The 21,272-nt window shown below is 44.3% G+C and overlaps 1 protein-coding gene across 10 annotated transcripts in view; it reads right to left on the bottom strand.

The window, feature by feature from the left end:
• ANKS6 (ankyrin repeat and sterile alpha motif domain containing 6) overlaps positions 1-21,272 on the bottom strand; it is an 80,413-nt gene that overhangs the window by 42,343 nt on the left and 16,798 nt on the right. For all 10 annotated transcript variants that reach the window (XR_004026221.1, XM_030795296.1, XM_030795184.1 and 7 more), the window contains 5 exons: positions 19,926-20,124; positions 19,105-19,154; positions 15,584-15,787; positions 12,610-12,763; positions 9,890-10,059 (listed from right to left, as the gene is read on the bottom strand). Coding sequence is in view for 9 of the 10 variants with exons in the window: in XM_030795296.1 (XP_030651156.1) it covers positions 9,890-10,059; positions 12,610-12,763; positions 15,584-15,787; positions 19,105-19,154; positions 19,926-20,124 (777 nt within the window). In the remaining variant the exon portion in view is untranslated. The remainder of the gene's footprint in view (positions 1-9,889; positions 10,060-12,609; positions 12,764-15,583; positions 15,788-19,104; positions 19,155-19,925; positions 20,125-21,272) is intronic.

The raw sequence follows: 21,272 nt of genomic DNA, 5'->3' as shown, positions 1-21,272 counted from the left end.
CCTATTTATTTTTCAATCATTTATTCCTACCAGTATGGGCTCATGGATATTTTTTATGCTCTGGGCCATAATCCAATATTACTGTTATTTTGTAGTTCATTATTACAGCTTTGGCCATTGTGAGATCTTTCGGGTTGGCTCCTGTATCCTTTTGACATGTGCCATCTTCCTTTTTTTTTTCTCTTTCTTTTTAAAAGTATTTACCTACTTTCTGACACCACAAAATACTTTAAGCTCATCTTATATTTCTGCTGACCCAGTACTAGAATAAAACACTTCTCCAAAGCTTTCCAAGGTCCCTTTTATTAGAGAATGATATTTAGAAACCAAAATCTGGGCACTAGGTTGCTCACTGGTACTGGGATGTCACTGCTTCTAGGTCCTCAAGGTGGACAGAGCAAAGACATATATACACTAACCGATGTATACACACATAGCCATATCTACTTTTATATCTACTAACTCTGTGTGTTTGCAACTCTCTGTGTATTTAAAAGCATGCACTCATACTGATTCATACCGATACCCCTGACTTCAATCCAACATCCACAGCGTTTGTTCTAGCATTTTTCCTTTGATTCTGTCTCTGACAGTAAAAACTTTGCTACTTATTTATTCAATCCTGGTATATATGTTAAGTGTACATGTATGCAAACAAATTTTTTAGCCCATATCCTGGTAAGGATAACAGAATTGTTAGCCCATATCCTGGTAAGGATAACAGAATTGTTAGCCCATATCCTGGTAATAAAAAAAAATCAACTGAAGTACAGTACTTGTATACAGTACTTTTTGTCTTTAGCCTAATATCCACTCAACACACGATTTTCTCCTCTACCTCCTACAATGTGGTTAGGTCATTCATTTGAATACACTTAGATCTTTCGTCATAGTTTGCATTCTATCTTTGGTTCCTGGTTGATTTTGTTTTTTTAAATTTGCATACAGTAAAAAATAGCTCTGTTGTATACAATTCCATGGGATCTGACAAACACATAGTGTTACGTATCCACCAAGAGGGTACCATACAGAAGAGTTCCATCGTCCTCTGAATGTCCTTAAGCGGTCCTTTTCTAGCTAATCCCTCCTCCTAATCTGAAGCCATAAAAACAGCCACCCTATATTCCATCCTGTGACTAGAGAGGAAAAATAAACTATTTTTCCTCTATTCTTACCCCACAACAATCAACACAGAATGTGTCTGTGACCAAGGGTATGGAGCCTTCTTCCCCTACACACCAATCAAGCAATCAGTTCTGCAGTGGACACCAGCTGAGTATCCTCCAATTCAAGTCTGACATGATCTATCCAAACACAGCATCAAATCCCACAGGTTGAGGGCTCAGTCCCAGGAGACTGCCCCCACTTCAGATGCCAACTGCAAGCCCCAGATTGTTTTACCTGTGCTTTTGACCAGCTATAAATCAGAGTTCCCACAACTTCCTCCTTGGGTTTGATTAATTGGCTAGTGGCTCACAGAATTCAGGGAAACACTTACTTACATTTACGGGTTTATATGGATTATTATTCAGCCATAAAAAGGATGAAATCCTGTCATTCAAAGCAACATGGATGGAACTGGAGGACATTATGTTAAGTGAAATAAGCCAAGAATGGAAAGTGAAACACCGCATACTCTAACTCATATGTAGAAGCTTAAAAAGACAATCAATGTAAGTAAAAAGTAGAACAGAGGATACTAGAGGGTGGGAAGGGAGGGACAGGAAGAGATTTGTTAAAAGGATACAAAACTATAGCTAGACAGGAGGAATAAGTTCTAGTGCTCTATACCACTGTAGGATGACTACAGTTAACAATAATATATAGTTTCAAAAAGCTAGGAGGATATTGAATGTTCCCAACACAAAGAAATAATAAATGTCTGAGATGATGGATAATTACCCAGATCTGATCACTATATATGTATCTAAACATCACTATGTACCCCCTAAATATGTACAATTATTATGTGTCAATGAAGAAAAATAAAAATTTAAAGATATTACCATGCATAGGTCAAGGCATGGAGGAAGGGGCAAGGAGCTCCCACGCTCTTCCTGGGCATACTATCCTCCAGAAGTCTCCAGGTGTTCAGCTGTTTGGCTCTCTGAACCCAGTCCTTTTCAGGTTTTCATGAAAGCCTCATTATGGTGGCACAATTAATTAAATCATTGGCCACTGATTATCAACTAAACCTTCAAACCCTCTCCCTCTCCCCAGAGGTTATGGGGTAGAGTGAAAGGCTCAACCCTCTAATCCTGTCCTGGTCTTTCCTGTGACTGGTTGCCATCCTGAAGCTACTTAGGGGCTGCCAGCCATCAGTCAATTCATTAGCACACAAAATGACATCACTTTGGAGATTCTAAGGATTTAGGAATTGTATGACAGGAAACTGGATGAAGACCAAATACACATTTCACAGTTATCACATATCCCCACAGTGTTGCTGTTTCCAGAATGCCATATAAATGGAGTCACACAATTTGCAGATTTTTGGGTCTGTCTTCTTTCACTCAGCATAATGCCTTTAGGATTCATTCAAGCAATTGCATGTATCAATAGTATGTCCCTTTTTGATGCTGTGTTGTGTTCTATTGCATGAATGTACTAAAATTAGTTATCTATTCACCTGTTGAAGAACATTTGGGATGTTTCCAGTTTGGGGTGATTATTTTTTAAAACTAATATAAAGGTTCACAGATTTTTGCGTGAAGAGAAATTTTAAAAAAATCCACCTAGCAGTCAGTTAGCTGGGTCATATCATAAGTGAATGTTTAGTTTTATAAGAAACTGCCTATCTTTTTCAAGGTGGCTGTACCATTCTGCATTCCTATTAGCAATGAATGGGAGTTCCAGTAGCTCCACATTTGTCACCAGCAACTGTACCTTTTTAAATCTTAGCCAGTCTAATAGGTATATAGCTCTATCTTAATTATGGTTTTAATTTGCATTATCCTAGTAACTAATGATGGTTAAACATCTTTTCATATGCTTATTTGACATTTTATATTTTCTTTGATGAAGTATCTGTTCAAATATTTTGCCCATTTTTACATTTATGTTTTATTGTTGAATTGAGGGTTCTTTATTTAGTCTGGAAAAAAAGACTTGTTTCTTTATAGAGATAGGGCCTCACTCTGTAGCCCAGGCTGGAATGCAGTGGCAACATCATAGCTCACTGCAGCCTTGAACTCTTGGGCTTAAGCAATATTCCCACCCCAGCCTCCCGAGTAGTTGGGCCACAGATATGAGCCACTGCACCTGGTTCCTGGATAAAAAACTTTTTCCAGATCTATGATTTGAAAATATTCTCTCCTAGTCTGTGGCATGACTTTTCATTTTCTTAATGGTATCTTTTGCAAGGCAAAAGATTTGAGTTCTGATTAAGTCCAAATTTGCCAATTTTTTCTTTTATGTATCATGCTTTCGGCACTGTGAGATATATGTGGAAGTTCCTTTTCTTGCAATATGAACATCCAATTGTTCCAGCACTCTTCGTTGAAAAGACTACCCTTTCTCCACTGAATTGCCTTTGTACCTTTAAAAAAAGAATTTTGTTGGCTTGTCTTGTGCGGGTCTATTTTTGGGCTCTCTTTTGTTCCACTGATCTATTTGTCTGCCCTTTTGCTAATACCACACTGGAGCTTTATGGTAAGTCTTGAAATTAGGCAGTGTGAGCCTGCCAACTTTATTCTTTCTCATATGACTATTATAATTTTTTGTACCTCAATATAAAATTTATAATCAGTTTCTAGATCTCTAAAAAAAGAGCTTGCTGGGATTTTGACTGGGATTACATTTAATCTGTAGATCAAATTGCAGAGAATTGGTATCTTCATAATCGCAAGCCTTCCATCTCTTCATTTATTTAAGCTTCTTTATCAGTGTTTTGTAGTTTTCGACCTATTGATTCTACACATATTTTATTAGATTTATACCTAAGTATTATATTATTATATTCCATATAATACATTTTCACATAACTTCAATTTCATACATGTTAAATGTATTATAAATATTTTTAAAATTTCAAATTAAAAAAATTCTAAATGTCCTAATGCTAAATGTTTATTACTACTGTAGAGAAATACAGCTGACTTCTGGATATTGACCTGTATTGTATCCTGAGACTTTGCTGGACTCACTTATTCATCCTAAACGCTTTTGTGTAGATTCTTTGGAGTTTTCTATGTGGACAGTCATGTCATCTAAGAACAGAGATAGTTTTGTTTCTTCCTTTCCCATCTGTATGCCTTTTATTTTTCTTGCCTTATTGTACCAGCCATAGTATTTGGTACAAAGTTGACAGTTGGAGGTAAGAGACAACATCCTTGTTCCCAGTCTTAGGGGGAAAACAATCCTTAACCATCAAGTATAATCCTGGCTATATGTATTTTATGTCAGATTCAGGAAGTTTCCCTCAGTTCCTAGTTTGTTGAGAGTTTTAATGATGAATGGATTTTAAATTTTGTTAAGTGCTTTTTCTGCATATTCTTCTTTAGTCTGTTCATATGGTGAAGGCTAATGATTGATTTTATAATGGTGAACCAGATTTGCCTTCCTGGGATGAACCCCACTTGGTCAGAAGGTATTATACTTTTTATTTAATCATGGGATTAGATTTGTTCATATTTTGTGAAGGATTTTTATATTTATATTCATGAGGGCTATTGGTCTGTTATTTTTCTTTTCATGTTAGTCATAAAAATGCATCCTTGTTCCCAATCTTGGGAGAAAAGAAAATCTTAGGGATTTTCTATAATAATATAGGGGTCAATTCTCCAAGACATGCAATCCTAAATGTATACACAGCTTGTGAGGCAAAAACCAACAGAACTGAAAGGAGAAATAGACCAAACTGCAGTTATAGTTGGACACTTTAAAACTCCTCTCTCAGTAATTAATAGAACAAGTAGAGAGAAAATCAGTAAGAATATAGAAGACATGAACAACCAACTAGACTTAATTATACGTTTATGGACATTTATAGAACTCCTCTCCCCCAACCATAACAACAGAATGCACTTTCTTTCCAATTGCCTATGAGAAATTCACCAAAATAGATCACATTCTAGGGCACAAAATAGACCTCAAAACATTTAAAGGGATAGAACTAGAAACAGAACTATAATCAAATTAAACTGAAATCCCCAACAACAGAAAGATTTCTGGAAAACTAACAAATAATTGAAAAATAAACAATACATTTCTAAATAATCAATGGGCCAAAGAGAAAATCTCAAGAGAAGGGGAAAATATTTTGAATGGAATTAAAATTAAAATATATCAAAATTTGTGGGATGTAGAAAAAGCATCACATAGAGGTAAATTTATAGCATTAAATATCTGTATTAGAAAAAAAGAAAGATCTCTAAACTGTAATCTAAGCTTCCACCATAAGGAACTAGAGAAAGAAGATAAAACCCAAAGGAAGTAGAGGGAAAGAAATTATAGATAAGAGCAGAAATCAATGAAATTGAAAACAGAAAAATAGAGAAAATCAATAAAACCAAAGTTGGTTCTTTGAAAACATCAATAAAACTGATAAACTTCTAGCCAAACTGATTAAGAAAAAAAGAGAGAAGTCACAAATTACCAATATGAGGAATGAAAAAGGAGACATTCCTACTGATCTTATGTAATAAAATAGTAATAGATACATACTATTAATGACTCTATATCCATAAATTCAACAACTTAGATAAAAGGGAATAATTCCTTGAAAGATACAAAGTACAAAAACTCACCCAAGTAGAAATAGAATACCTGAATAGTCCTATATCTAGTAATGAAATTCATTCTGTAAGTTAAAACCTTCCAAAAGAGAAAATGGCAGGCCCAAATGGTTTCCCTGGCAAATTTTATCAAACATCTAAGGAAAAGGTAATAAGAATTCTACACAGTATCTTCTAGAAAACTAGAAGAGGAGATAATACTTCCCAATTCATTTTATGAGCCAACGTGACAGTTTTTTCTTTCAGTACTTTAAAGATGTCACAACACTGTCTTTGATTTGCATGATTTCTGACAAAAAGTCTGCTGTAATTCCTATTTTTGTTTCTCTGTACGTAATTTCCTTCAAGAAAAGGCTGCCTTCAAGATTTTCTCTTTGGCTTGTTTTCAGTAGTTTAAACATAATATGGAGGGGTATATACTTTTTGGTGTTTACCCTATTTAGTGTTCTGTGAACTTCCTGGATCTGTGGTTTGGCATCTGTCATTAATTTGAGAAAATTCTCAACTATTATTTCTTTTCATTTTTTAAGCATTATTTCTTTACATATTCCTTCTGCCCCACCTCTCTCTCTTCCTTTAGGGATTCCAATTATCTCTATGCTGTGGCATTTGATATCATGCCATGACTCCTGAGTACTGATGTTTTGTATGTGTTTCTTCTTTTGTGTTTCAGTTGGGGTAAACTCTACTGACCTAACTTCAAGTTCACTGACTCTTTCCCTGGCTGCCTCAAGTCTACTGAGGTGTCTGTCAAAGGTATTTCTCAACTGTTTTTTTTATTTCTAACATTTCCATTGGGTTCTTTCTTATAGTTTCCATCTCTCTACTAAAATAGTTACCCATAGTTACCCATATGATCTTGCATGTTGTTTATACCTTCTATTAGGGCCTTTAACATATTAATCATAGTTATTTAAAATTCCCTGTCAAATATTCTAACACCTTTGTCAGATCTGATTATCATGATTGTTTCATTTCTAAGGAGTGTGGTTTTTCTTGTCTTTTTGTATGTCTTGTAAATTTTGCTAAAAATTGGACATATTATATAGTAGAGTATAGACTAAGATTTCTAAGCATAAATGGATATATCTTTTTTCCTACTAAGGCTTTAATGCTCCTTCTAGCTGATTATATGCCTGAGTAGAAAAAGAAGACCCTCCCTGAGGTTTTGAAAGACTTTGCCAAAAAGCTGGCTAAACTACTAATAAATTCTTCTCTCTTCTCTCTGCACTTTCCATGAAGGCAGACAATCTCAAATAGAATTTCTGATTAAGCAGGAGATAATTAGTATATCCTCACAGATCTATCCCAGCCAAAAGCAAAGAAACATGATACTCTGGACCATATGGGCAACACACTGGGGAAGGGGTGGGTAAATATAAGATTATTTGGGATTCTGTGAAATATCTGAATTGTTCTCAATACCCCTTGAGTGGTAGGCTGATTGTGTTAATGACATCATCTCTACCCCTCCCTCTGCATGTAGTTCTGTGTGCTCTCCTGCCATAGGCATACTAACTTGCTTAAACAACCTGATTGGTTTTCAACCCATGCCTTCAGCCACTGCCATGAGAACATGTCCAAGCTTGCTGTAGACACATGTGGCTCAGTTGTCCTGGCCACCTCAGCCACCAGCCAGAGAACTGCCCACGTAAGTCCAGATTAAACTGCTGACCCACAGACACACAAGCAGCTAAGTAATGTTTTTGTTTGAAATGACTGAGTTTTAAGGTAGGAATAGAAAGCTGATATATCTAGCAGGGCTTTTGGCCTCCAGAGATCTGGGAAGTATTGGCGCACACTCTAACGCCACCTATGCTGTGTCTCTTGGAGCTCATATCACACTGATTCATGGCCCTGCTAGATGCCATGCCTTGTGGATATTCCACCATTACGGCGAGTTATTTTAAGCAAAGTACAAAAACCAGATTCAGGAGGCTCATATTTTGAATACTAATTTCTAATTTTTACTAAGGTTATCTTTGAAAAAGCACTTCATGTCTCTATTTTGCTGCTGGGATAGAAAGCCCATTTCTGTGTCCTTTAAGGCTGTGGTCTCTATGAGCCCTGGACTGGGCTGGCTGCAACAGATGCTCTGGCAGGAAGAACATTCCCCAGATCCTCCCCTGAGAGTCTCATTCAGGTATGCTGGGGTGGAGCACAGAAACCTGAATTTTTAGACAACTCCTCAAGATCATAACATACTATTAACATTATGTTACAAATGTTAGGTGATCATTGAAATGGATGGTTTCCCCAGTTTACTGCTTCCTGAATGCATCTTTTGATACAATCTCCTTTCATCATAATATACTTTTATATAATGTATGATCAATACATCAAAATAATAGTTAATACTTAATAGAGAATAGTTAATATAATTTATAACTTGGAAATGCCTGCTTATTTCTAATGAAAATTAAAGGAAGCTAATATATAACACATCCAATAAGACCATCAGAATAGAAACAAAATTTTAGACAAGAAACACTATATCAAAGCCTCAAAACAGTAGACTTCATGAGTAGCTGAGTTTCCTAGTAGCAAAGGCAAAGAAAGAAATACAATAATTATAAAAATTCTTACTATCTGATAAAATAAAATATATCAAAGTATCAGTAGAGACTTTTTTCCCCACAGCTGAATTATAAAAGGAACTTAATCATATAGGACCTATTACACAAATTATTTTGAAGATAAAAAAATGGAAAATAAGCGAATGTGTAGGGAGAAAGAATCTTTTTGGAGCTACACTGCAAAAGGAATCTAATTATATAGGTCCCATTGCACAAGGGATCTTGAACAACAAAAAGACTTGTGTAACCAACAGTGGCTGGGCAGAAAATGACTATTTCTCATACAGTACATGTACATCCTGGGAGCATAAATCTCTGAAGGTGCTTCTTTGGTGGGCAAAAGTCCGTGGATGAGAGAGGCTTTCTGTGTTCGGACTTTTCTCACTGAAGGAAGCTTATGACATCTAAGAACTATGAAGAGTGGGGCTATGCCTGGACATAGAGTCCCCTCAGAGGAGGAAAGGGTTATGCTGCACTACTGGGGAGCCACTTGGTGGAGGAGCCAGTTCACACTCACGACTAGGAACCCGCACTCTGGAGGCTCACCCAGAAATCAACCAAGGCAAAGAGGTTCAGGAGGCAGAGGCAGAGTCTGAAGACACTAAAAAACTTCTCATTCCAGGAAGGCATCTAGGTTTTCTTGCCTACTGCATTATCTGTAGATGCTAACAATGTGGTGACTGTTCTCTGGCTGCATTAGTGGAAGCACAGTGCCCAGAAGCAGGGAGACAAGTCCCAGCTCTGTCCTGCTCATGTCCTTCCTTCAACTCCTCCCTTAGGCCATGCTGTCACCTCTGGAGTGCTACACAAGTTGTTCCCTCACCACAGAACAGTCGCACCAACACCCCTGGCCCACCCACACCCCTTTCACCTGGCTCCATTCTCATCCTTCAGATCCCCATCCAGATGGCCCTGATGCCCTCAAACTTGGGTAGGGCCCCCCACCTGTGCCCCTACAGCATCCTTCCTGCTCCACAACAACCCCTATCACACTGAGCTGTGACTGCCTGGGTCCTCAGAGCGGTCGTCAAATTTCCCAGTTCACAGTTGGATCCTCACTGTTAGCTGTGCCAGGCACAGAGCAGATGCTCCCAGGATGTACACAGTGGATGAATAACGCTGAAGGACAACAAAGACCACTAACAACACTGTCAACAGGAACAGCCAACACAGACATGGGCTTACCCTGTACCAGGCCCTGCTCTAAATGCTGAGGTGTGGGGCTGAGAGCTGAACGCAGGCAGGTTGCTCCTCAACTCATGCTCTTAAACCATTCATCCTCATCAATGAACAAATGTGTGCAGTGTGAGGCTGGGTGACCTGTGGGACTGCAGGAAGTGGCTGTGTACCCTGCCACCGTGCAGCAGCCCAGTGCCCCTCAAATCTGGAGATGTGAGGGGAGGTAAACGCCTGGTGCAGAGGACCGATTCAGCCCTTCTCATGAAGACCAGGAGTGGCTGGCTGGAAGGGGCCTGTCTCTAGTCCTGTCCCATGACTAAGGCACTGCCCATGCTCCCCGGCAAGTGGGCCATGTTAGGACAGAATCTGTAACAGAAGGAGGCCACACAGAACAAGCACCTTGCCAACGGGAACGCTGCCACCTGCAGGGGAGGCTGGAAGCTCAGACGGGCTGGACCCTGGTGCTGGCCCCACAGGGCTTGACCGATGGCTGGGTTTCTGTTCCGATAATCCGGCTGCTTTTTTCCTCTGGGCAGCGATTTGGGACAAGACATTGTCTATGCTGCCACCTGAGGAAACACAAAATGAGTGAACACCATGGGCACAGAGGGCTTACTCCAACACAAGGGTGGGGGACTGTCGTGTGATGACTGGGTTGGAGCGAGTCTCCCAGACTCCCTTCCCCACGTGGCTCCAGAACAGGACTGACCACAGGAGAACTCTGCAGGAGAACCGGGAGGTGGATGTTTAGGCAGCAGGCCCTGTGCTGCGAAGGCGTGATGGTAAGAGGTGGGAAGCAGCAGCACAGGCAAAACCCAGTCCATCCTTGCTTTCCCTGTGCCACGGCCAGCTTGTGCCAGCCCCCACCAGGCACAGATGCAACACCTTGCACCCGACGCCCACAGCAGCCCCTCTGCAGTACCGGCCAGCAGCTGCACAGACCATCTTGTCTGGCTGCACCAAGGCTTCAGGAGGGCTACTGAGTGATTGGTCCCTCACCCTTTGACTCTCCCTTTATGTGGCCACCTACTCCCACAACTGAGTCAATCAATTCCCAATCCCATAATGCTCAGAGTGATCTGCTTCCTGACTGGACTCTGACTGCCATTCTCCCTCACACTGCTTCCACAAATCTACTGGTAACCTTGAACTATTATAAAAGAAAGGGGCCAGGTGCAGTGGCTCATGCCTGTAATCTCAGCACTTTGAGAGGCCGACGCGGGAGGATCACAAGGTCAAGAGATCGAGACCAGCCTGGCCAACATGGTGAAACCCCATCTCTACTAAAAATACAAAAAGTTAGCCGGGTGTGGTGACACCTGTAATCCCAGCTACTTGGGAGGCTGAGGGAGGAGAATCGCTTGAACCCAGGAGGTGGAGGCTGCAGTGAGCAAAGATCGCACCACTGCACTCCAGCCTGGCAACAGAGTGAGACTCTGACTCAAAAGAAAGAAAGAAAGAGATAATACACAGGGCTGGGGGGTGCTCAATGTGGGACACTAATGACTAATATTTATTGAGGATTTACTATGTGCCAGGCCCTGCTGTAAATATTTCACATGTTTAAACAGAGCCATTCTGGAGGGCAAAACATATCAAAAGCCTCAAAAATAGGCATACTCATGAACTCAGCCACCCTGATTCCAGCAAATTTAAATAATAGAAATCACTGAACATACAGGTGAATATGGAGGCATGAAGGTATTACGTAGGGAAGTATTAGCTACAAAAAGCAAAAATCTAGGAACAGCCTCAGTGTTCAACACAGGGAATTGGTTAAATGAACTGTGATGCCTCATACAAATGGAATACTGTTTGATTATTAAACAAGGTGCTGTAGATATATATGTATCAACATAAAAAGGTGCTCACAATCTAGCAATGTGGGGAAAAAGAAAAAAGCAAGTTACAGAGCAGTTTATAGTTTAGAAAGGCACGTGGTTCCAAGAACAGGCTCTGAAGTCAAAGTGCCTGGGTTTGGATCCTGGCTCTGCCAACTAATAGCTATGTGACCTTGGACAAGTTATTTAACTTGTCCTTAGCCCCAATCCCTCATCTGTAAAACAGAGGTGGTAACTTCATTGGCTGCTGGGGCACTGAAGGAGGTAATTCATTCAAAGGGCTTGGCATATATATACATATACACACATGTGAAAATTATAATGATGATCTGTAGTGGGTGAGATTATACTTTGTTTTAGTCTCTTGGCTCATCTGGTCTTAAAGCTTTTTCCACTAGAAGCAGGGTGGCTGATATGGTTTGGCTGTGTCCCCACCCAAATCTCATCTTGAATTGTATTTCCCACAATTCCCACATGTCATGGGAGGGACCTGATGGAGGTAATTGAATCATGGGGGCGGGTCTCTCCCATGCTGTTCCCATGATAGTGAATAAATCTCATGAGATCTGATGGTTTTATAATGAGAGCACAAGCTCTCTCTTGCCCTGCCGCCATGTAAGATGTGCCTTTCAGCTTCTGCCATGATTGTGAGGCCTCCTCAGCCACGTGGAATTGTGAGTCCATTAAACCTCTTTTTCTTTATAAATTACCCAGTCTCGGGTATGTCTTTATTAGCAGCGTGACAACAGACTAATACAATGGCCTTCCTGCAAAGCTGGTTTTGGTTAATCCTGGATGACCTTAGGGAAGACTAGAAAGTATGCTGAAAGCCCATAATAACTTTGGGGCACTCTGCTTTGAGACCTAATTGCCACCAACTTGCTGTGTGACCCTAAGCAAATCTCGTGCCCATTGTGAGCTGCGGTTTCCTCATCTGTTCAACGAAGGGGCAGAATGAGAAGCTCTCCAAGGTCTAACCTTCAGGGATTTTAAACACCATGAAAACACCATGCATTTCTCTTAATCTCTTGTAAAATTTTACAAGAAAAAAAAAAGCATTCTAGACTTTATTTTCCTCTATCTCCAACCGCCTGCATCCCCAAGAAAATGTGTAAAACTCTGTATTGGGAATTCACTAAAAAATCTCTTAGCCACATCAAGGAGAAAGTGCCTCTTGTGCGGTCATTTCTGCGACTGTCTGCAGCCTGAATATCCAGGCAGCATGCACCCTCAGTCCCAAGGGATCATCCCACCTCGCTGAGTGGCCCAGCTACTCACCTGAACGGTTAAGCAGCTCCCCACCGTGCCGGCTCACACCTCCTACCCCACTGGAGCCACCCGATGAATGAGGCGAATGGTTGAAGTTTCCAGAATTGGCAGGAGAGGCTGGGCTTCTGGAGAGGCTTGGAAATTTAACAGGCCTGACTGGTGTCTGCAAGAATAAGGCAGGTGCAGCACTTAGGGAGGCTGCTCCTCCCTCCAGCCGTGCAGGATCACAGTGTGGGGGTTCCTGTGCTCAGCTGGTGCACACCCCACCAAAGCTCGCTGTGCCCATCATGGCCCTGCCGGGGCCCAGCTGGGGAGTCCCTGAGGATGGAGCTTCTATGTGCTGACAACTCGCCCATTAGCTCAGTGAACCCACGCCATGTCATTTCCCGTGGGCCACTTTGCTTTCAGTCTCATTCAACTCCAGGGCCTTCCAGGAAAAAACCTGACCATGTTATTCACTGACAACCCATGGAGGCCTCAGCACATCCAGGACAAAATCTAGCCCCCTCAGCAACGCCTGGTGCAGTGACAAGCTCCCCAACTCCAAGACTGCTTCCGTGATGCTGCCCCTGTTGGTCCCTCAGCCGGAATGGGTCTTCTCCTCCCCACATCCTTCATGGTGCCTTTCCTGGCCCCACTGTCTCTAGTGCCAATGCTCCTGGTCATGTCCTCTCCACCCTGACCTCATTCCACCCTCTGCTTCGCTTGCTCTGCTCCAGGCACACCAACCTCCTTTGGGTTTCCTGCTGATCTTTTTTGTGCCTTGGGGCCTTTGCCCAGGCAGCCTGTTCTACACGGACCCGGAGGCTCCTCCCCATCCTTACCCCACTCCTCCCACAGTGGCTCCTCCGGGTCCTTGGGTCTCAGGTCTCGAAGGCCTTCACTGCCTAAGCGGTGTAATATGGGCTCTGGTCTAGGGTGGGCTCCTGTGTAAGGCAGGCTCCTCGACACATGGCTGTGCTCCCTTCCAGCACCCTCTTCGCTTACACTGTAATTCTTACCACGGCTTGTGAGTGTACATTTACTGCGGTTGCCTGTGCGTCTGATGCCCCAGTGGACTGCCAGCTCCATGGGGACTTGGTTCTCTGCTGTATGCCTGGTACCCAGTTCTGGCCTTGGCACAAAGAAGGCACTCAGTAGATATGACTAAAGGTTGCAGTGGGCTGAATTGCGGCCCCCAAAAAGATACACAGTGTCCTAATTCCCAGAACCTTTGACTGTTACCTTATGAGGCATGAGAATGAGGATGAGCTTATATGTGCTTACCTAAGATGTGCCCAAGTCAAGGATTTTGAGAGGAGGAGCTTATCCTGGATTATCCAGGTGGGCTCTAAATGCAATCACATGTATCTTTATAAGAGAAAAGGCAGAGGGAATTTTGACAAATGAGGAAGCAATGCGACCATGGAGGCCGAGACTGGAGTGACGCAGCCACAAGCCAAGCGAAGCCTAGAGTCAAGAGAAGCTGTCAGAGGAAAGAACGGGTCTCCCTGGAGCTTCCGAAGGGAGCAGGGCCCTGCTGACACCTTGATTTCAGACTTTCTGCCTCCAGGACTGTGAGAGAATACATTTCTGTTGTTTTAAGCCATGCAGTTTGTGGTGACTTGTTACAGCAGCCACAGAACACCAAAACGAAGGTCCTCTTGTTGGTCCTCTACTATGGGCACTCCTAAGGGAGAGACAGTGACAGATCCCAGGGCCCTGGCCCCCCACTGTGGGCACTCCTAAGGGAGGGACAGTGACAAGATCCCCAGGGCCCAGAATGAGGCCCTTCTGCTGAGTAAGCGAAACACAATACACTTGCAAAGGCCATAGCTCATGTTCTCTCCCTCTACCTGGGATGCTGCTGCCTGCACTCCACTGGGGAGAAAACTCTTCCACAGCCTGCAAACCCCAGCTCAGCTGTCGCCTCCTCCTGGAGGCCTCCCGAGTGTCCTACCACACACGGTCACCTCTCTGACACTCCCACACTCCTAACACTGCTCCCTGCCTCATGTTCTGTGCCTGTGTCTTTGCTACCCAGACCACCGCCTCTTCTAGGGCAGAATGGGGCTGACTGGGCTACATGGCAGTGGGATTCAGTGAATGTTCACTGAGTGAATGAAGCAAGTCAAGTTGATGTTCTGTCCCTCTAGGGTTAAATTCTCAAGGAAACACAGCCATAGACGAGGTCTCAGGGATGGGTTCTACAACTCCCCCATGTTCCTACCTGATCGAGAATAGTGGACTAAACGCAAACCTGTCCTGCCTGTTTTGAGAGCATCTCCAGGTGCCAGGCTCTTGGTCTCCTGCTGGTGATCTGATACTACCATAGCCCTAGGAGGCAGCAGTGAGTGCTGGGGTCAGCCCCATCTTATAGAAATAGAGGCCACAAGTTTCTCCAATCACCCAGAACATGGCGACAGGGTCAGTCCTGAAGCCCTTCGTCTTGCCCATTTGCTGCATCTACCGTCTAGATACAGGCTACACACAGGTGTCTTCCACATTGACGGGACTGTCAATTTCAAAAACAGATCAGGAGCCACCAAGTTAGAAATCACTACAGTCAAAAGAAGTTACACTCTTGGGCACAAGAAAGCACCAGTAGCACACACAGTTGCCGCTGAGTGTTTGCTCTTGATCATGGTTCACTCACACTTGGCTGGTGATCTTCAGCTATTACTCCCACTCCCTGGGTCACAGTTTCCTTATCTACTAAAAGGAAGGTTGGATTAGATAGATCAGGTCTTCAAACTGTGCTCCTTGGAGATCTAGGGTTCCAGTGAGGGGACAGATGTTCCCTGCTACCTCAACATTTTAATCTATTTTCCATATTGAGTTGCTCTATAGAGCTTCATTAGACAAAAGGATATCATCCATTCAAAAGAAAAAAAAAGTTACAACCCCTCTGGATTCGTCAGTTTGAGGGTCCCTCTGCCTGGAACAAACCATGATTTCAGTGAGCAGTGAGTGATGTGTAGAAGTGTGTCAGAAGACAACTTACAGTGTCTGTGCCCCCGCCGCCCACAGGGTGGCCCCTGCTGGCTCTCTGAGGCAGCACAGTCTTCATGGGGTCTGCCTTCCCGTTGTGACGCGTCCGGGACCGATCAGAGCTCCACAGCTCAAAACTGGAAGGGGGTAGGAATGGGGGGATGACTGCTTTCAGCTTGTCACTCGGGAGTCTGGTGAGGGGAGCTCCGTTTCGAAGCTGAAAAAGACAGGCTGAGGGTTAGACAAGCCCCCAGGAGGGCTCCCAACTCTGCGGGAAAGACTCCATGTTTTTCCTGCTTCTCAGGGCATGGCACCACCATCCGCCCCTCCACCCAAGCCAGGAGCTATGTGGCATCTGCAGCTCTCCTCCCAGTAACTGCACAATACTCATGTCTGCTCTGCGCCAACGCCAGGCTTCTCCTGGATCTCTCCCCACAGCAGCAAGATCAGAATGGGGCAGAGGAGACAGAGCACCACGGAAAAGCAGATGATGTTGGTGTGCTGTAGGGGAGGCAGGGGAACTGGGAGAACACAGAGGAGGGGTGCCCCTGCTGTGCGGTGAGTGCACCTTTGTGGGGACCGAGCTGAGCCCGAACGACAGTTTAAGCTGGGCCAGTGAGGACCAGGAGGGGCATTCCAGACTGAGTGAGGGGCCAGAATACGGAGAGGCCTGCTGCCTAGAGGAGCAGGACATGGGTGCAGTGCTGTGAGGAGACCAGCATGAGCAGCCGTTGTGGGTGAAGGAGGCAGGGGGAGGGATAAGGGCTGGGGCCCAGCACCACTCTCTTCTCCAGCCCCCTACATTCCAGCTTGCTCCAGCCACACCTCCTGCTGCTGACATTTAATTGTAATTTAATTTTAAATTTTGAAAATATGATTTGGGGGCCAGTATAAAATCTACACAGTAATGACTGTTAGATCATCAAGGAAGTGTTCACAAACCAAGCTCACCTTAATTAAGAAAAAACAGTGAAGTCTGTGCCAGATGGTGCTTTGCAGCAACGGGCATCCCACAGCTAAACCCGCCTCGGGAGCCGAGCAGGCGGGCATCTCCACACTGACGGCTGCACATGCCCATCAGCGGGGCAGCGGGACCACCCCACCCAGAGAGCAGGCAGACACACTGGCGCCCTCTACAGGACATGAGCGGTTGGGGAAGGAGTACACTTCCGGGGTTCCCAGGCTGGCTCTGTCCTGCTTTTCTGAAAGTCTCTAAACAAATGCTGTCCCCTCTTTCCCTCTAGACCACAACAAGCTCATCCAGCAAACGGGGTTGAGTTGGACACTCACAGCGACAAATCCACCACCACAAAAGGGTCTTCTACCTCCCTGGGGTAACAGTCTAAATTGTTGCTATCTTTCTGGAAGCCAATGACATTCACAACCTTTGACCCAGGAATTCCATTTCTAGGTATTCATCCTGAGCAAGTAATCAGGCAAGTAGGGGAAACGAAGGTGTAGGGACATTCATCTGAGCTGTTAAAACAACAAAAAACTAGAAATCCCAGAGTCTGACAGTTCTGTCTTGGATAAAGAGACACGTTCCTACATTGGAATGTTCTAATGTAGCCACTAAATATGATGTGACTACATGGTGCTTGATGACATGGAAAAGATGGTCACAACATATAAATCACAAATAAATTGGATTCAACACAATATGGGAAAGATACTAACAGTGCCAACCTCAGGAATATTAAATGAGCTAATATATGCAAAGTGTAATGAAAAGTAGCTGGTACTTAGTAAGAGCTATGGTATTTGCTATTATTATATATAACATCATATCATATTTATACATGCTAAAAAACTGCTTACAAAAAATACTCAAAAGACATATACCATAAAAATGCCAACCATGGTTATGGCTGGATGTGTGATCAGGGGTGAATTTATTTTCCTCCTTTATGTTTTACTGCTTCTTCCAAAATTTCTAAAATAGCATTTCTGTCTTCATACCAAAAATAATTATTGCTATTTAATAATATGATCAAATGTCAGGCAACACAAGCCCCCAGAGTCAGTGTTAGAGCCATCAATTTACACCTGTTGGGGTGGCAGGGAGCCGCGGGCAGATCGGGTCAGGACTCCTCGCTGGGCTCTGCAGTTCCTGACGCTGCTGATGCCTTTTCTGGGAGTCCCCTCTGCTCCCTTGTCCTCTGCAATACTGCCCTCTGCTGGCTAGTATTAGGGTCTTAGCGCTAAAGGGACTCAAGTCCAACTTTAACCATTAAGCTCTCATGTCAGAGGAAAGGAGTGTGAAACCCAGAGAGGGGAGGTAACACATCCAAGTTCACACCACGGAGCTTATTCTGGGCCAGACACTATGCTAAGACTATGCTAAGAACTTCCTGGGAGTGATCTTGTTTAAAAACCATAACCATGAGGGATCCCCAAAGTCAGAGACTACAAACTGTCCCCCAGTATCTACTTTTCACATCTTAGAAATGACACCCCTCATGTTTATTTAGATGGGCACAGGACCACTTGGAACAAAGACTTCATTTCCCTGCTTTCCCACTGTGATTTAAGCAGAGTAGCTTCCAAGAAACTTTTTTTTTTTTTTTAGATAGAATCTTGCTGTCACCCAGGCTGGAGTGCAATGGCACGAGCTCAGCTCACTGCAACCTCCGCCTCCTGGGTTCAACCAATTCTCCTGCCTCAGCCTCCTGAGTATCTGGGATCACAGGTGCCCGCCACCCTATGCCCAGCTAATTTTTGTATTTTTAGTAGAGACGAGGTTTCACCATGTTGGCCAGGCTGGTCTCAAACTCCTGACCTCAGTAATCCACCCGCCTCCGCCTCCCAAAGTGCTGGGATTACAGGCATGAGCCACCGCACGTCGCCCCAAGAAACTTCTTTAAAGACAGCTGGTGTGTGCCCACAGCTACCTCTTCTCCCCTCCTCTCTCCTGCTTGCTGGAATGAGGCTGTGATGGCCAGAGCTCTGGCAGCCATCTTGAACCAAGAGGTGACCTTAGAAATAGAAACTACACCTGGGGGACCAACAGGCAGAAAGGACTCAAGTCCCTAACTCCAACGAGCCATATACTAGTTCTGGACTTTGTTTACTTGAATGAAGTAGGCTGTCTTATTTACACCATTGTTATTTGGGGACTTTCCATTACTCACAGTTGACTCTAATCCTAATACATCTCTGAGGAAACTGAGGCCTCCCCAGCTGGAAACATACTCTCCTCTTTGACTCCTCTCCCTGGTTCTCCACAGCCCAAATGGTGAGTCTTCGTTTCTCATGCTGCCCATCAATTCTGACCCTCAATCCCCCGCCTCCCTGAGAACAGGGCCAGAGCTGACACCCAGCGGGTGAGCACCAGCACAGCCCTCTCCACAGTTTAGAGCTGGCATCTGTTCTGACTCCTCAGTGCCAGAGCTAAGCCCATTGTTACACATTCTGATCACCAACCCTATCTGTGACCACCACAAAGACAGACAAACGCCCACATCCCTCCTTATAAATCAATCAACTGATGATTGCCAGAGACCTAAAATGCTTTTAGAAAAGCCCCACGCTCACCATGGTTGTCAATAACGTGTCTTCCTTTTCTCCTCTTGTGCTCCCAGGACCTGAGAGACAAATGGAAATTTCCTGAAATGACCCCTCCACGTGTCCACAGCATAAGGATGAGTGACTGGGGCAGGCTTCATCCTGGAAAACCAACTCTCCTGGGTGCTTAAATATTTAATAATAATTGGTATTCGATATTTTAATAGAAGGAAGGCATTTAAAAGGTATATTGGAGCATGTTTTCAGCTTTTCCATAAACCACTGCTGTGCTGGGTCAGACAGTGGTGCCCCTAGCTCAATAGTCTGTCTCAGACAGTGGTGCCAGAGGAGCTAATCCGGTTATGGGGAATCTGACTGTTAGAAGGAATCTTATCTATGTTCCAGTCAGTATGGGAATCTCCTTCAGCAAACTGACAAAGTTATCCAAGCTGTTAAATACCTCGAGTGATGGGAAGCTCACTACTCACACCCTCCCAGTAACTCATTTTATTTCAAGATGCTTTCAGTGTCATAGACCAGTCACATTTCATAGGTGGGGAAAACCACCTATCAAAGGCAAGAGAAAGGATGACTCCCTGTCGTCCCTCAGCAGGGAGTGTGGGACAGGAACCTGGGCCTCTTGCCACTGGACAGCACCTTCTCATTCTATCACACTCCTGGTGGTTGTGTCCCTGCCTAAGTATCTTTTCTACCAGACCAGCCTCTATGCTCCAGTGTCACATTCCAACATCATCTCACCCCTGACAGCAACCCAGGAGGTAGGATGAAGGGCAGAGGGTACAGGCTCAGACCATTCCGAAAATTATACTGCACGTGCAGACTTTTCTCACCATTGTCTTTGGTCACAGGGGCTGCATCAGGGAGTGCAGAGCGGCTTATCTTGTCCTGGGGGGCAGCCCTCATTGTGGAGTCCAGAGCTGGCTCAGGATCGTCAGAGAAAGGCAAAGGCTGGTTGCTGGACAGCCCACGGGGCAGCGTCTGCATCAGTTTGAGCTTTCGGAAGCGATTGGACATTCGGTTCCACCAGGACTGCCAAAGGAACGCAGAGCAGAAGTCATGGTCCAGGAAGGGCAAGGAGAGCGGGCCCAGGACCTGCTAGCCCAGAGTCAGTGACTACATTCACATGTGCCTGCCCTCCCCTCTCCTGGGGCCCGGACAGACATTACTGATCAACGATAGCACCCATTCCCAATAAGCCATGGTTACTCACTAATCTTTCCTGACCCAGCCCTTAGGCAGTCACTTCCAATAGCCTGGAGGTGGCAGTGAACCCTATTTGCCATCCCTCATCTAATCAATCTCCTCATTGCACAGATTGAGAAATGGAGACCCAGACAGGAGTGCTGACTTGCTTGAGGTCTTACAGTGAGATAGGGACAGATGGCCGCAGAGGCAGCTCCAGATTCCTAAGCGTCTATCATTGCATAATTTCCCTCCTACTGCTCTGGTGATAATGTGAGAGGCATCAGGATCTCTATACCAGGGCCTGAGCCAGCTGCTCCTATAGCTGATCCTCACCTAGAGAGGACAGGCACTACCTCCCGGGAACACTTGTAACCCATGACCACTCAGAGGTTAATGAACAGCCACAAAGGGCGTCTGTGAGGGCCTGGGCTGTGGAAATGGCAGTAAGAGCAGGAATGAAGGGAGCTATGAGAACAACACAGTCAGGAAGGATGCAGAGCTCGAGCCAGCAATGGACACAAAAGGAGCGCCGAGTCTGCAGCCCTCAGCAGGCACTGCCACCCCATGCAGAGTGGGGAGGTTGGCAGACAAGACCAGTGTGTTGTTTTGTTTTCTCAGGCATAAAGTAAGTTTGATTTCAAACAAGTAGAGCAGGACGTGGAAGATGAGAAATCCAAAGAGAAAGTCTCAGCTTGCAGTTACAAGCAGCCACCAGAGCTTGTTTCCGGTGTTTCCAGGAAGCTGGCAGGGCCTGTGGACTGCAGGGAGACCCCAGAGTGGCACGATCAGCAAATATCCTGCACAGTAAAGCAGAGGCTGCAAATGGATTCCTTGGGAAGAGAAGTGTTTGCTTTGGCCAGCTCAGTACTACATCATGCAGAATTTTCTAAAATTCCCTATACTTATAAATTAAGATTCCATATCAAAATCTGGATTTCTATTTTTTCCTTTAAAAAAAAAAAGAAAGAGAGATCTAGTAATATGGATCCACA

Source organism: Nomascus leucogenys, chromosome 1a (assembly GCF_006542625.1).
Source record: "Nomascus leucogenys isolate Asia chromosome 1a, Asia_NLE_v1, whole genome shotgun sequence".
Classification (NCBI taxonomy): domain Eukaryota; kingdom Metazoa; phylum Chordata; class Mammalia; order Primates; family Hylobatidae; genus Nomascus; species Nomascus leucogenys.
The sequence above is the reverse complement of the archived record's forward strand: the minus strand, read 5'-3'. Positions and strand labels throughout refer to the sequence as shown.